We start from the raw sequence: 14,175 nt of genomic DNA, 5'->3' as shown, positions 1-14,175 counted from the left end.
GGCACTTGGAGCCTCCCTAAAAGGGACCAAGCTTCATTTTTGACTCTTCTCTGTGTCCCACACACACATCTTAAGCCATTAGCCAATCCCAGCGGCTCGCCTCGTTGGTACGTTCTGAACCAGACCACCTCTTGCTACCCTGCCTCCTGTTCTGGTTCAAGCCCCACATCTCCTGTCTAGATGATGCCAGCAGCCTCCCACCTAGCCCCCCTGGTCCCTTAGCTCCTCACAGGCTGTTCTAGACAGCGGCCAGAGGGACCCTTCGGGAGAATAAGTGAGAGCATGGCTCCGCGCTCTTAGCCTGAAATCCCCAGTTCCAGGTGGTTTGTCCCATGTGCGCTTCCCCTGGCTTTTGCACCTGTCCCCTCTGCCACAGGTGTCCTTCACTTACCTTTGGATTTCTGCTCAAATGTCCCCCTCCAGAGGCCTTTCCTGACCCCTACATTGAAGAGCACACCTCTGTTTTCTCTGACCACCGGGTCCTCAGCCTCAGCTCTAGTGACATTTGGGGCCAGACGACTCCATGTGGTGGGGCCTGCCCTGCGCATTTTAGGGTGTGGAGCAGCACCCTAGCCCCTCCCCACCAGATGACACTGGTTCCCTCCCACCCAGTTGTGACAACCAAAAATGTCCCCTGGGGGGCACCATCGCCCTGGCTGAGACCCGGTTTCCTCACGGTACTCCAATAGGTTGTCCTGTCTGTTTGTTTTTGTTATTCCCTGGGATGCAAGCTTTATGAAAGCAGGGTCTTAGATTTGTTGTCCCCTGCTGCATTTCCAGGGCATGGACTAGAGCTGGGTACATAGTAGGTGCTCATAAGCGGGTTGACAATTATGAACTTCATATGTCTAAACAACCAGTGGGGCGATGGTGTCGTGGCATTTGGGTAGGACCAGCTTGCAGAGTGTATTTTACTGATTGTGGACATTGAAATGCTGTGTCTTGGACTCCTGCAAGTTCTGTAAAGCACAGCGACACCTTCTGGAAACTTAGGCCAGGGGTCTTGTTAAAGATCAGCTCCAGGGCCTCTCCCTGGACGTGCTTATGGGTCAGTCCAGGGCAGAACCCAGGAAGCTGCATTTTCTGCAGGCACCCAGATGAGCCTGCAGACCACACTTGGGGAGACCCTCCAAGTGAACTGTTAAGAGTGAACTGTCCCCGGCCTGCAAGCATTTGCAAATTGAAGAATCTAGGCAGTCTTGAGATTCGGAGAACATTCTAACTTTGTTCGTGGGTGCATGGCGGATTTCCTTTCCAGCTACAGATGGTGCCGAGAGCTTGGCTGATGAGGCTGGTTTTCTCCCTTTCCTTCATTCTTCTCTCCCAGTATCGCTAAGACATCCAAATGGACAGCTATGGTGTAGTGCGGTGAGCCCTACAAGCACAGCCGTGCATCGGTATTGTGGGGTGGGCCCACATGCAAAGCCACGTCTTAATCCTTTACATGCCACCGTGTGAGCTCTTGGTGTTTGCATGTTATTTCTCTCCCTTCTCTTCTAGCCTAGGTGGAGTACTGTAAAGTGTAGTGATCAGGGGAAATCTGACTTCAAACTGAGGTTCTTCCACTAGCTGTGTGGCTTTGGGCAAATTAGTTTGCTAAAGCTCAGTTTGCTGATCTGTACAATGGGGAGAAGACCTAGCTCCATCGCATCGTGAGGATTATAGCAGTGCTCCTCAGCTGGCCTGGCCAATGTAACTATTCACTCAGGATCTGCTATTATTATTTCCTCTAAATTGGAGCTCTCATTTAACCTGCTCTGCCCCGCGGCAAGATTCACCTGCCTCCTCCCTTTTCCTCTAGAGTTTTGCTCCTGCTGCCACTTCTGTGTCATCTGTCCCAACCAGCAAGCAGCTTCCCCCTCCTGACTATCCCCCCTTTCCCTCCCTTCCCAGCATGCGTATCTCATCACTGTGATTACACCGTATTAGCCACTGTGATTGTTCTATGCCTTGGCACCTCATTACTGAAATAAAGTTAACATTAATGGGAGTCCTGCAGCTAATCCCTATGCTCACCTCTCCTGAAAATGCATTCCAGTGATTAGCAGGAGAGACACATGCATATATTCATTTTCAAACTGCTCCCACCCCGCTACGCCACCCCCAGCCCCAGTCTACCCGCAGTCACTGAAGAGTTGGAGGCCCGAGGGCCTTTTAGCTGCCAGCAGGTGGAGAAGGCAGTGAAGTCAGTCTGAACTGAGCCAGGGCTTTGGGAACAGCCAACTTCCCCCCCACCAGAAAAAGAAACATATCCGTTTCCTTTGGGTGGGTGTAATTGAAAACAAACTAACCCACAAAACAAAAGGCCTTAGAGTGAGACAGGCCGGGAGGTGTGTCCCAGCCTTGCCAGTTTCTGGCATTGAGACCTTGGTGGAATTGCGTTCGCCTTTCTGATGTGCTGCTTCCTCCTCTGGTAGAGAGGTATGCTGGCCCACGGGAGAATCGTGTCCGATGAATGTGGAGAGCCCAGCGCCATGTCTGTCTCAAAGGCTTTGGCTCACTTTCCTCCCCTGACCCCAGCAGCCAGAGGTCAGGTGTGTCCTGGGGCTCCTTGAGGCCCCCAGTGTCGGGATGGCCTGTTTCCTTTTCCATTCAAGTGCTATCCTGTGCAGAGCAGATGAAGACTAATTGCTCAGTGGTGTATTCTCATTTATAAGAACTTGGGAGAAAGTCATTCCCCTGGCCCCCTGGGGAATCTGCAGGCTTGCCAGCTTCCGACTTGCAGACAAATGATCCCCGCCCCCCATATGACCCAGGAGCTGGGCTCCGGGGGCCACTCAGGTAACCACAACTCCTTTCCTGCAGTTCCTCTGTCCTGATTAAAACGGGGCGGGGTGGGGGGTATAGGGGGAAGGATGACCTCTGTGCAGCTGCCAGTGGGCAGCCAAGACAAGGGAGCAGGAGAACCGCAGAGGGAGGCATGGGGCTGTCATGAGATTCACAGGCGCCCTTACTCACCCTCCGTGTCAAGGAGACATTTTAAAAAGGTTTGACACAGCACCCTCGCACAGCCCTTTGCCAAAACGCAAGGTGGAGGCCCCTGGAGGACGTTAAGCCGGCTTCTGTTAACAGAGCAGTCCGTATGCATATTATAATCATGGAGCTCCCATTCCCCGTTAAGCAGCTGTTCCCACAAAGAGGGACAATAGCCCAGCCCCACCCCTTTGAGGGCTGATTTCAGTCTTGTCTTTGCCAGTGCCAGTTCTTTGATCAGTTTTCACTTAGGATCTGGAGGGCATGTTACAAAGTGCTTTGGGCTGACTGCCAACGGGCTCCTCACTGGAGCGTGACAACGGCCCCCAAAGTGTCAGTGTCGGGAGAGAGACAGAGCTCACAGGACGCCTTTTAAAGAATAATTATATTTGAATTTTAAAAGCAATCTTCATATATGTTAGTAGATTCATTTATATGGAAAACTATGCCGGTTCCTCTACCCTTTTAATATTTGATGTTGCGTCAGCTTCCTTCACAGTTGGGATAAGCATTCTGTGGCTTGTCAGGGACTTTTTGGACTCCGGGTTAAGGAAAAACAACGAGAGGGCTGACAACTGTCATTTCTTTGCTGTTCCTTATCCGTCCCCCTTCCTCTAGTACCTCAACCAGAGGTTTTGTGGCTAAATTGAATGGAGAGTATTTGAGGGGCAAGATGGGAAATGTGGAGGATCCAAACTAAATTGGGTTTGTCGGTAGTAGTTTGTAACAATATCTATCATTATTTCATTTTTTTTATTGTAATAAAATATCCAAAACAGAAAATTTTCCATTTTTAGCCATTTTTAGGTGGGCCGTTCAGTGGCATTCAGTACATTCACATTGTTGTGCAGTCATTACCACCATCCGATCAGAAAACTCGTTTCATTTTCCAAAACTGAAACTTGGTCCCCAGTAAACACTAACTCACCATTCCCTTTTCCCCTCGCCCTTGGCAGCAACCCTTCTACTTTCTGTCTCTATGAATTTGATTCCTGCAGGGACCTCATCTAAGTGGAATCCAACAATATTTCTTCCTTAGTGTCCGATTTCTTTCACGTGGAGTAATGTCCTCAAGGTTCCTCCATGTCGTAGCACGTGTCAGAACTTCCTTTTTACAGCTGAGGAATATTCCATGTGTGCACCTACCCCACTGGCTCATGCATTCACGTGTCGATGGGACACTTGCAGTGTCTACCATTTATTGAATCGTACAGTTTCCGGCCAGCCATGTTAGGTTATGTGTTTACCTACTTACAGATGTTTAATTCTCACCAATGCCATTTTACAGTTGAGGAAAGGAAGCCTGGAGAGGTGAAGGACCTTGCTCGAGGGAACCTGCTATTCCTTGGTGGAACTGGGATTCAGTTTTAGTGATGTCTGACTCTAAAACTGTAGTTCTCCAACATTCCAGGATTGCTTAGGGGAACCTGTTAAAAATGAAGATTCCTGGGCCCTGCCTTGAGCTATTCTGGTTCAGAAAGGTCTGGAGTGGAGCCCAGGAATTTGTACCTTAACAAGCAGCCTGCTCCGATACAGGCAATCAGAACCAGAGCTTGCTGTAAAATCTAGGGTTTAGACTCCTGTCCTGTATGACCTCACTCCTAAGGGCATCGGAGGCAGCTTCCCAAAAAACACTCAGATTTTCAGATGCGATGAACAAGTTCTCTGGATAAAGAGCGTTCGTATCCAGGAGTGTGCCTGAGGGCCAGCCGATTAGGCTCCACGCTCAGCACTGAGCTCCTTCGCAGCCCGAGCCAAGAGTGACACAGGGTCAGCACCAGACGCATCCAGCTCCTGACATAAAACACACCACCAGAAGCACAGCTAGCATGTGTCTTTTGGTCTGAGGGCTCCTCGTCGAGAAGACACCATGCTGTAACAGGAAAGAGTCACAAATCCGTGAGTCCGTGTGACAGGAGCATCACAGGGCTGTGTCTTTAGGGCTTTAGGGCAAGCCAAGGTGCCATTCCGACACACAGTTCGGCAGAAACAGACAGGGAGAAAACGGCACCAAACCGTTTCAAGCCTGCTTGTCTCTATCGGCAGAGGTGAGATTCTGCGCGTTCTGGAATGAATCCCCTGGCTCCTTGTTCCATGGCTGGCCTGCCTCAGCCGTGCTCCATTCTCTTCAGTTCCTCTCCCTTGCCTGCAGGTCCCCCTGCCCTGGAGAGAAGAGCCCCGCGGGGGCCTCTGCTTTAATGACTAGGATGCTGGTCTTTAAAGTTTGCAGAGCCCTCGGCCTCCAACCAGTGGCCAGTTTGGCCCTTCTTCCTTCGGCATGCAAGAAAAGCTGCTGTCTGGTTGAGTGAGCTCTGCTGTGAACCAGTGTCACCACTTAGCCAGTAGAAGTGATTTAATTAATCCGCTGTGTTGTCCCCTGAGTGTCACTCCACCTGACTGCTAATCAACTTCCATCAGCAGGAGGAAAATACAGGCCCCCTTTCTCTGAACCGCATTGCGTGAGATGAAGGAGGAGAGGGAGGGGGAGAAAAAGTTAATTGCAGCAGGGAGCTCAAACTGTCACGAGAAGAAAGTCTCTGGTCTGGCATCTGCCGCTTTCTACACTGACGTCCCCGTCGTGGGTGAGCTGCAGGAGAGGACCAGGTTTTAGTGATATTAATATAGATATTATCTATTGTCCATATCTATTTATCAGAAATAATACCTTGCCTGGAAACCCGTGGCAGCTGGCATATTGCGGAAAGGAACTGTTCTTTTATCATGCACCCAGTATTTAGACCTTAAAGAAAAACACAAAAGAAAACACACAGAACCTTCACTGATAATCAGATAAGACTGAGAGTTTATGTATCTCCCTCTTGGGCACAGGAACATTTTTGACAGATGACCACCCCAATTTCTGTCACATTCAGGTGAAACACATGCAAGCCATTGCTCTGCACTGTAATTAGGCAGATCTGGTTAATGCTGCAGTGCTTTGAAGGTGAAATGAGCTATTGGAATGAGGATCTTAAGTTCAGAATACTTGAAAGCTTCTTTAAGAGCTTTAAATTTCCTTGAATCTCTTCATGAATCCTAGCCAGTGTGGCTCCATTTTCGAGATAGGAGAAATTGAGGCAAGCAAGGGTCAGAGAAATTTCCAGAACACTGCAGAGCCAAAAGGCGTGTTCTGAAACTGATCCATCCTCTGTGTGTGTGTGTGTGTGGGGGGGGGGGCTGCGCAGGGGCGGGTGTGCCCAAGATATTGTTTTAAAGTATGGGCTTATCTGGCTTTGTAGTCTTTTCTGATGACTGAGTACTTATATTGTAAAAAGAAACTTATAGAAAATCTCTTGAGTGGGATAAAGAGGAGAAAATCTTTTATCTGATCCAAAAAAAAAAAAAAATAACCCAAAAACCCCCGACATCTTGCATCAATTATACATGAACTTGGCTTTTTCCCCACAAGAGGTAGCGCCCGCCCCGCCCTCCAAGCAGACATGGAGTCCCTGCCCTATGTGGGTGAGTCATTCTGTCTGTAAAGATGGGGTGGGGGGAGCATTTGCCTGCCCAGAACACCGTGTTTCAGCACAGATGTGCCTGGGATCGGAGCCTCTGCTATACTCCAGTTGATGGGCGTGCCCTGGAAAGGAAAGCTTGCGCTGGAATCGAATTCCATCAACTCCCACTACCTATGGTGTCCGAGGGCCTCACGCGGCACTTCCACACGTGGCCTCTTTTGACCTAATGACTGCTGGGCCAGGGCCATCTCTAGAGTCTGGATGGACGACAGGGTGACTGACAGAGTGCTGCTCCATTCTGAAGTCGAAATCCAGTTAAAATGGACATCTAGGGCAGCCTTAAAGGGAAAGAGCTGTCACAAGCTGTCATGTGTGCCCCCGGTAACTCCTGTGTGGGTCTGGTGAGCTGTGGAGGTGAGTGTGGTCCATCCAACACTAGCGGGCGGTACCACCTCCTTCCCTGCCTTAGGACGTGGCTTCTCTAGGAACAGCCTTCCTCTTACCTGCCTCAGCAGAGGCGAGAGCGGGAGCAGCTGGCTTGCCCTAAACTGAAGCTCGCAGGCACCCAAAGGGAGAGTGCTAACTCCCTGAGAGGGGGAAGTCCTGCCCGTCTGTTGCTGGGGGAAGTGTAAAACGGGCAGGTATTGGAGCCATGTAGAACTGGGGCAGTTCTGACTGTGCCACTGACTGCTGGTTTGTGTGTATCTCTCCGGGCTCAGTTTCCTTAGCTGTAAAATGGGAATACCCATCTTGCAGAATGGACACAGGATGAAATGAGATTTGTATAAAAGTCAGCAGCACAGCACTAGGCATCTCACTCGTTTGTTCCATTCACCAGCCCTATAATCTGTGCTACAAAGTGCTTAATTTTGACAGCAGGGACCCAGATCCCAGAGTCATGCAAAGTCCTCAAACCTGCCATGCCTCCCTTCCTCGAAGCAGGCTATGGCGAGTGCCCGCCCCTGAGCTTAGGGCGCTGGGACCCCTTGCTCCCCACCCAGTGGGCTGTTGACAGAGACAGTGTGGACCTCTCATTTCAAGGGTTTCCATGGCCATTAAACCACACTCCGGGCTGCCATTGGGCGTGTGGGGCAGCCAGAGAGCCTTTATTGTTGGTTTGTTTCTTTTTATACACAATTTAGAAACATCTGTTCTGACATTTGCCAGGGTCGCAGACAGGAAGAGAACAAGGTTGATAGTTCTCAGGTGTTGGTGTCTTAGTGCATCTGTAATTGGAAAGCAGAATGGTCCGCTTTGCCTTTCCACGTCGTCATAAACGTTTCATTTGGAAGAGAAGGCAGCATTATTGTGCCCAGGGGTTGCATTGTATGCAAACAGGTATGCGTTAAAGGGAATTCTCCCAAGGCTTATGAAACTAACGGCAGAGGTCTGTGCGACTTTCTTTTAGACAACAAACCGTCAAGGGGAGTCGACTGCAGCTCTTTTCTGCTTCCTTGAATTGGAAGCATGTTTTCTTCAATCAGTTAATCCCCTTCTCGAGATGAATATGGTAAAGTTGGTACCCAGAGGTTCACTGAAGGTAGGTTGAGCAAGTGTATGCGCTCAGAAAACATTTACCGAGCACCTGCTCTGCCAGGATTTGTACTAAGTGATAACAAAGATGTGGACCATGCCCTGTAATATGGTACAGAGTGGTGAGTGCCACCCTGGACAAGTGAATTAATAGTATGGGAATACGAAGGCAGAGTCAGGAAAATTTCATGAGAAGTTTGACAATCAGAAAAGGAGGAAGGAGGTTAAGGGGCAGAAGGAAGAGCTCCTACAAAGACCAGAAGAGGTAACAACAGCAGTGCTGGAGCCGTCAAGCGGCACCATTTGATGATTACGTGCCCTGCTGTATACCAAACACGTACGCTACCTGCTGGAAGCAGCATCATCTCACTGAATTCTCCCACGTGCTGCAAAGAGTAGGGGGTATTACCCCGCGTTTCAGACGACGCTGGGAGACACTGCCTTGCTTGGTCAAGGTCAAGGCTAACACGTGGAGACCTGAGATTTCCTCCCACGTCTGCCATCCCCTGCCTTCCTATGCTTTCCCCCAGCATTGCACTGCTTGGTACGGCTGGAACACAGAAGATGGAGCTGGAGAGGTGTAGGGGACAGATTGCAAAAGACTTTTCATGCTGTGTTGTGGAGTTTGGACTTTTTCCTGTAGGCAGTGGGAAGCCAGCAGAGGTTTTTAAGTGGATATTGATTCTGTTACCAATGGGAGATGGATGGGAGAAATACTCTGTGTCTGACTGCAGCCCGGAACCATCATTCGAGTGCTGCCCACCCAACTCTTGCCCAGCTCCCTGGATGGCCGGCGGCTCGGCTGAAAGCACCAGACTATTGGGGAGGATGAGCCTCTCGAGCAAGATGGAAAGGGAGCCTTTTTCTTTATTATTTTTTTTTTTTGGCATAGATATCCTTTTCTGATTTTTGCTATAAAGCTCACATAAGCATGTAAGTTTAAAAAAAGTTAAGTAGTATGAAAAGAGAAGTGAAAGGAAAAGTCTCCCTACAGCTCATGTCAGTTCCCACATGTAACGTTACACTGTTTAATTTCTTGTATAGAAATTTTCTATTCATATTTGCGGATATATATGTATAACCTTTATTAATTTTTAGTTTTATCTATTTTTGACTCGTTAATATATGCATATGTTTCAACATTCAAAATGGTTTTACAGTGAAAAATCTGTCCCACTGCTGTTGCAGCTTCTCTGTTCCAATGTCACCATTCTGTTGTGTTTATACAGAAATCATTTACTCACATGCAGACTAATGTTTGCATGCGTTATTTCTCTTTTTCTTTTAAATACAAAAACTATATAGCATGTTATCTGTACTGTTCTACTTCTTGCTCTTTTGCTTTATAAGAATAGTTTTCAAAACTCCAGTATTTAGATAGTGCTTGACAGATACCATGTACGCTTCTAAATGTTTCTGGGCATTATCCCATTGAATCCTATGATGGGGGCTCCATGTAGACCCCATTCACCAGGGAGGAAACTGAGGCACGAAGAGAGGAGTGACTTACCCAAGGTCATTCGGTTAGTAGGTTAGCCCCGACCTTGGGCTGGAACTGAGCTCAGACAGGAGAGGAGGTGCCACGGCTCATCAGTGCTGCTCTGATGATGTTCAGATCTTGCCTTTTTTTTTTTTCCTTTCGTACAGCATTTTCTTGGAGATCTTTTCAAATCAGCACATAAAGACTTCTTCATTCTTTTACGGGGCTGGCTATTTCATTTTACTTACTTCACATTTGGGTATTGATAGATAATCGGGTTGTGTCTAATGCCCTCTTACCAAAGAGTACTACTGTTGAAACATCAATGTAGGTACATCTTGGAGTGCATGAGCAAACGTATCTGTGGGATAAATTCCTAGAAGTAGACTCGCTAATCATGGGGTATGCATACTTTAAATTTCAGTAGATATTGCTAAATGGCACTCTAAAAACAGCCGCGCCAATTCACCCTCCCCGAGAATGTATGGAAGCGCTGGCCCCACCTCCTTACCCACGCTGGGCGTGGTCAACCTGTTCAGTCTTTGCCAGACTAACTGCTGAAAAATTGGCTCATTTTCATTCCCATGCATTATGAACGCATTGTTTTCCCGTGTTTATTGGCCATGTACTTTTCTTTTATGAACTGTTTTTGTGTGTGTGTATTTTGTATATTTTGTGTTTTGGCTTTGTCTTTTTCATAGAGATATGTAAGAGCTCTCTGAATACTAAAGAAATGTATTACAAATATTTTTCCAGTTTATTGTTTCCATTTGTAATTTTTTTCACCATATAGAAGATTTTAATTTTTATGTAGTTGTATACGCGAGTATTGATCTTTTCTTACAGCTTTGGGGTTTTGTGTGGGACTTTTTTTCTCTGCAATTCTATATATATTTTAATAACCAATTTTTTTCTCTGTAGTCTTTTTATGGTTTTAATTTTTAAATTGAACACTAGCCCACTTGGAATTTATTTCAGTGTAAAGAGTGACATGGGGGTCCAGCTAATCTCCATAAAAATCCCACCCGGATTTTTGTTTGTTTGCAGAAATTAACAAGCTAACCCTAAAATGCACATGGAAATGCTGGCGACCCAGCTAGCCAAAACAATCTTGCAAAAGAACAAAATCGGAGGACTCCTGATTTCGAAACTTACTGCAAAGCTGCAGTGACGACAGTGTGGGCCTGGCATGGGGATACACACGTAGATCAAGGAAGTGAGTGGAGAGTCCAGAAATACACCCTGAAATTTATGTCAGTTGACTTTGGACAACTGTGCCAAAAACAGTTCAATCAGCAAAATAGCCTTTTCAGCAAATGGCGATGGGACAACTGGATAGCCACATGCAAAAGAATGAGTTTGGACTCCTACCTCACACCATGTGTAAAAATTACCTCAGAATGGATCAAATATCGAAATGTAAGAGCTAAAGCTGTAAAAAACACTTAGAAGAAAATACAGGAATAAATCTTGGTGACCTTGAGTTAGGCAGTGGTTTCTTCGATACAATACCGAAAGTACAAATGACAAAAGAAAACATAAATTGGACTACATGAAAATAAAAAAAAAAACCCTTGTGTTGCAAATGATGCCATTAAGACAGGGAAAGGTAACACATGGAATGGCAGAAAATACTTGTGAATCATAGATCTGATGAAGAATTTGTAGCCCGAATACATAAAAAATGTTTACAACTCAATCATCGAAAGACAACCCAATTGAAAACTTCGTGAAATATTTGAGTAGACATTTTCCAAAGAAGAGATATACAAATGGCCGATAAGCACATGAGAAGATGTTCAACATCTTTAACCGTTAGTGATATGCAAATGAAATCCACAATGAGAACACGCCCCCTGGGATGGCTGAAATAAAGATGGACAATACAAGTGTGGGCAAGAATGTGGAGAAATTGGGACACTCCTGCATTGCTGATGGGAATGTAAAACGATGCAGCCGCTGTAGGAAAATCTGACATTTCCTCAAAAAGTTAAAGTTATCATATGACCTTGCAATTTTACTCCTATGTATATTCCATGTGTCCCCACAAAAACGTGGACATCAATGTGCACAGCAGCACTATTCACAACAGCCAAAAGTAGAAACAACCCATCAACTGGCAGAGAAACAAAATGTAGTCTATCCCTACTAAGGAATATTATTCAGCCATAAAAAGGAATGAAATACTGACACCCGCTACAACGTGGATGAACCTTGAAAACATTACACTAAGTGAAAGAAGCCTGTCCCAAAAGACGTTGTATGATTCTATTTGTATGAAATGTGTAAAATAAGCAAAGCCATAGAGACAGAAAGATTAGTGGTTTCCAGGGGATGGCGGGAAGGGGAACTTGGGACTAACTGCTGTTGGTACAGGGTTTCTTTTAGGGAAGCCAAAAATGTTCTAAAATTAGGTTGTGGTGAGAGTTGCACAATTCTGTGAATATACCAAAAACCATTGAATTGTATGGTGTGTGAATAACTCAAAAAGCTGTTTAAAGAAAAAGATTATATGGTTCGTTCTTTGGTGCTCTTTGCCACATCCAGCACAATATCAGTCGTCTTCATCCTTGAATACAAAGGACAGTGACATAATTCCCGATAATTATGACCTGTTAAATGCATTAGCAATTGGTAGCCATAGGCAAAAATAACTGCAGTTCAGAAACGCGTCACTGGATTTTTATTATCTTATTTACCACTATAATAGTCCAAATCCATATCTAGGACTATAAACAGTCGTGTTAATTTTAGGTCTGTGAGGACGGGAATTTTAAGAATGCTGGTGCCTCTTCCCATAATCTGCCTGGTTCCGGCAAAGGGAAGCCCCAGCCACTGTGCCATCGAGCCTAAGTCACATGTGAACCCAAAGGATCTTGGCATACGGCCACCGTTCATCCTGTTTGCCACCAGTTGGGGGTTTTGTGCTTAAGCTTTTTTTTTTTTTTTTGGCTGCCAGTCAGTTCTCCCCTTTACCTTTGTCACCTTCCAACCCCATCCCTCCCAGAGGGGAGCAACCCGAGGGGTGAGAGTGAACTGAAAAATCCCCACCATCTCTGCAGAGTGAAAATGAATGAGGGCTGCCGGGTGGCAAGAACCAAGTCTCACATCTGGCAATAGCTTCGTCTGCTTCCTGTCAGTGGTCGCCTGTTGTCCTCTCTCTAACTGGCTCGGCACGTTTTCCATCCTTGGAGAGTGCCAGTGGTAGTGCAAAACGCCTGATGGAGAAAGGCGCCACCCTCCACTCCTCCTGCCAACTTCCTTCTAGGAGCATAAAGTCAAAGTCATTCCCACCCCCTTTCCCCCAGCGCACCTTGCTCAAGGCTTCAAGCTGCACGTGGCCAGTTCCCCAGGTTCATATATTGGTTTTGCTCTCCCTCCTTTTCTCTGAACTCTGAGGTCAGTGCCCCTTCCTATTGCTTTCTGCTTGCTTCGTTGTTTCACTCTGGACCGTCACTTAGCACGCTTCCTGCCTGCATAGGACAAACCTTCTAATGAAAGTCCCTCTTCTCTCCAGGGGCCCTTGGGCACTAATGGCCTCTGGAAGCAGATATTGTCTGACTTCCGGGAGTCTATAAAGCGCTTGACCTGCACATAATTACAAAATGACCTACCACACAAGGAAATGTTTGTTTATGCTCAATCTCTGCCGCCCCTCGCCCCTGCTCCCCAAGGGGAGAAGTTTGGCACCGTCAGTTCTCCCATTGTGAGGCTTTCCTCTTGGTTTCCATCCTGTCCCCTCCCTCGGACCTGCAGGCAAGGCAGGCAGTTAAAAGTAGATGGAGTGAGTGTTCTTGCTTAAAAAGCGGGGTCCCTTGTGCAGGTGGACTGCCTTTGCTTAGTCAGGCCTGCAGCGAGTATTTATTGAGCATATACTATGAGCCAGACACCATGTTAGTCACGATGATGTGTGGAGAATAGGTCTGACGTGGTCCCTTGTCTCGTCAAACATGTAGTTTAAGGGACAAATGCAAAATGACAACTGTGATAAGTGCTTGCAGAGAAGAGTTCAGGGCACAATGAAAGCATTTAATGGGGATACCTGACCTGGTGGTGCTGGGAGGTTGGGGGGAGATCAAGAAAGCCCAGGGCTGCATTATTCATGACTCAATGGGCCCCCTTCTCACGTTAAAAAGAACTACATTTACAACTGCATTAGTATAAATCCAGGCTGGATTCATCATTATAAAGTTGTTATTACAGTTTCTTTGTTCTTCTGACTTTCAAAGAAATGAAACTGTTTTTTTTCATGGGCCCCTGGAGGTATTGTGGGCTCCAGGTACTGTGTTTCGTTAGGTACTCGCTGTATCTAACGAAGAAATCAGCCCTGGAAAAGGCTGCCCAGAGGAAGAGACAACTGAGTTGAGATCTGAAGACTGACAGGAGTTCATTCAGTGAGCCGGGTGTGAAGTGGGGTCTAGACAATGGCAGCAGTGTCTGGTAGAGGGAACTAACAGTGCGAGTGTCAGGAGGTGTAGTTCAGAGAGCAAGGGGATGCCTGGGTAGGGTGAAGCCAGAGAGAAAGCAGGACCATGTGGGCCATGAACGTCACTGGGACCTTCCCCCCAGAGCAGCAGGACATCTTTGCTATTTCAAAAACGGGCATTGAGTGACTTCTGGAGGGATCAGCAGGAAAAGCGACCAGCAAACCAGAGTGCACCCAGCCTCTCTATTACATTGAATCGACAGAAGGAGAACCAGCCTGGAGTTGATCAGGCATCAGCGATA

General features: G+C 46.9%; 1 protein-coding gene across 1 annotated transcript in view; it reads left to right on the top strand.

Moving 5' to 3' along the window:
- SPRING1 (SREBF pathway regulator in golgi 1) overlaps nt 1–11,944 on the top strand; it is a 38,995-nt gene extending 27,051 nt beyond the window's left edge. Inside the window, exon 5 of the mRNA XM_081037129.1 lies at nt 10,495–11,944. Coding sequence (XP_080893255.1) covers nt 10,495–10,509 — 15 coding nt within the window. The 3' untranslated portion in view covers nt 10,510–11,944. The remainder of the gene's footprint in view (nt 1–10,494) is intronic.
- The last annotated feature ends 2,231 nt before the right edge of the window (nt 11,945–14,175 follow it).

The sequence above is a fragment of the Rhinolophus hipposideros genome (genome assembly GCF_964194185.1).
Source record: "Rhinolophus hipposideros genome assembly, chromosome: 24".
In the NCBI taxonomy this organism is placed as follows: domain Eukaryota; kingdom Metazoa; phylum Chordata; class Mammalia; order Chiroptera; family Rhinolophidae; genus Rhinolophus; species Rhinolophus hipposideros.
This window is presented reverse-complemented; position numbering and strand designations above follow the sequence as displayed.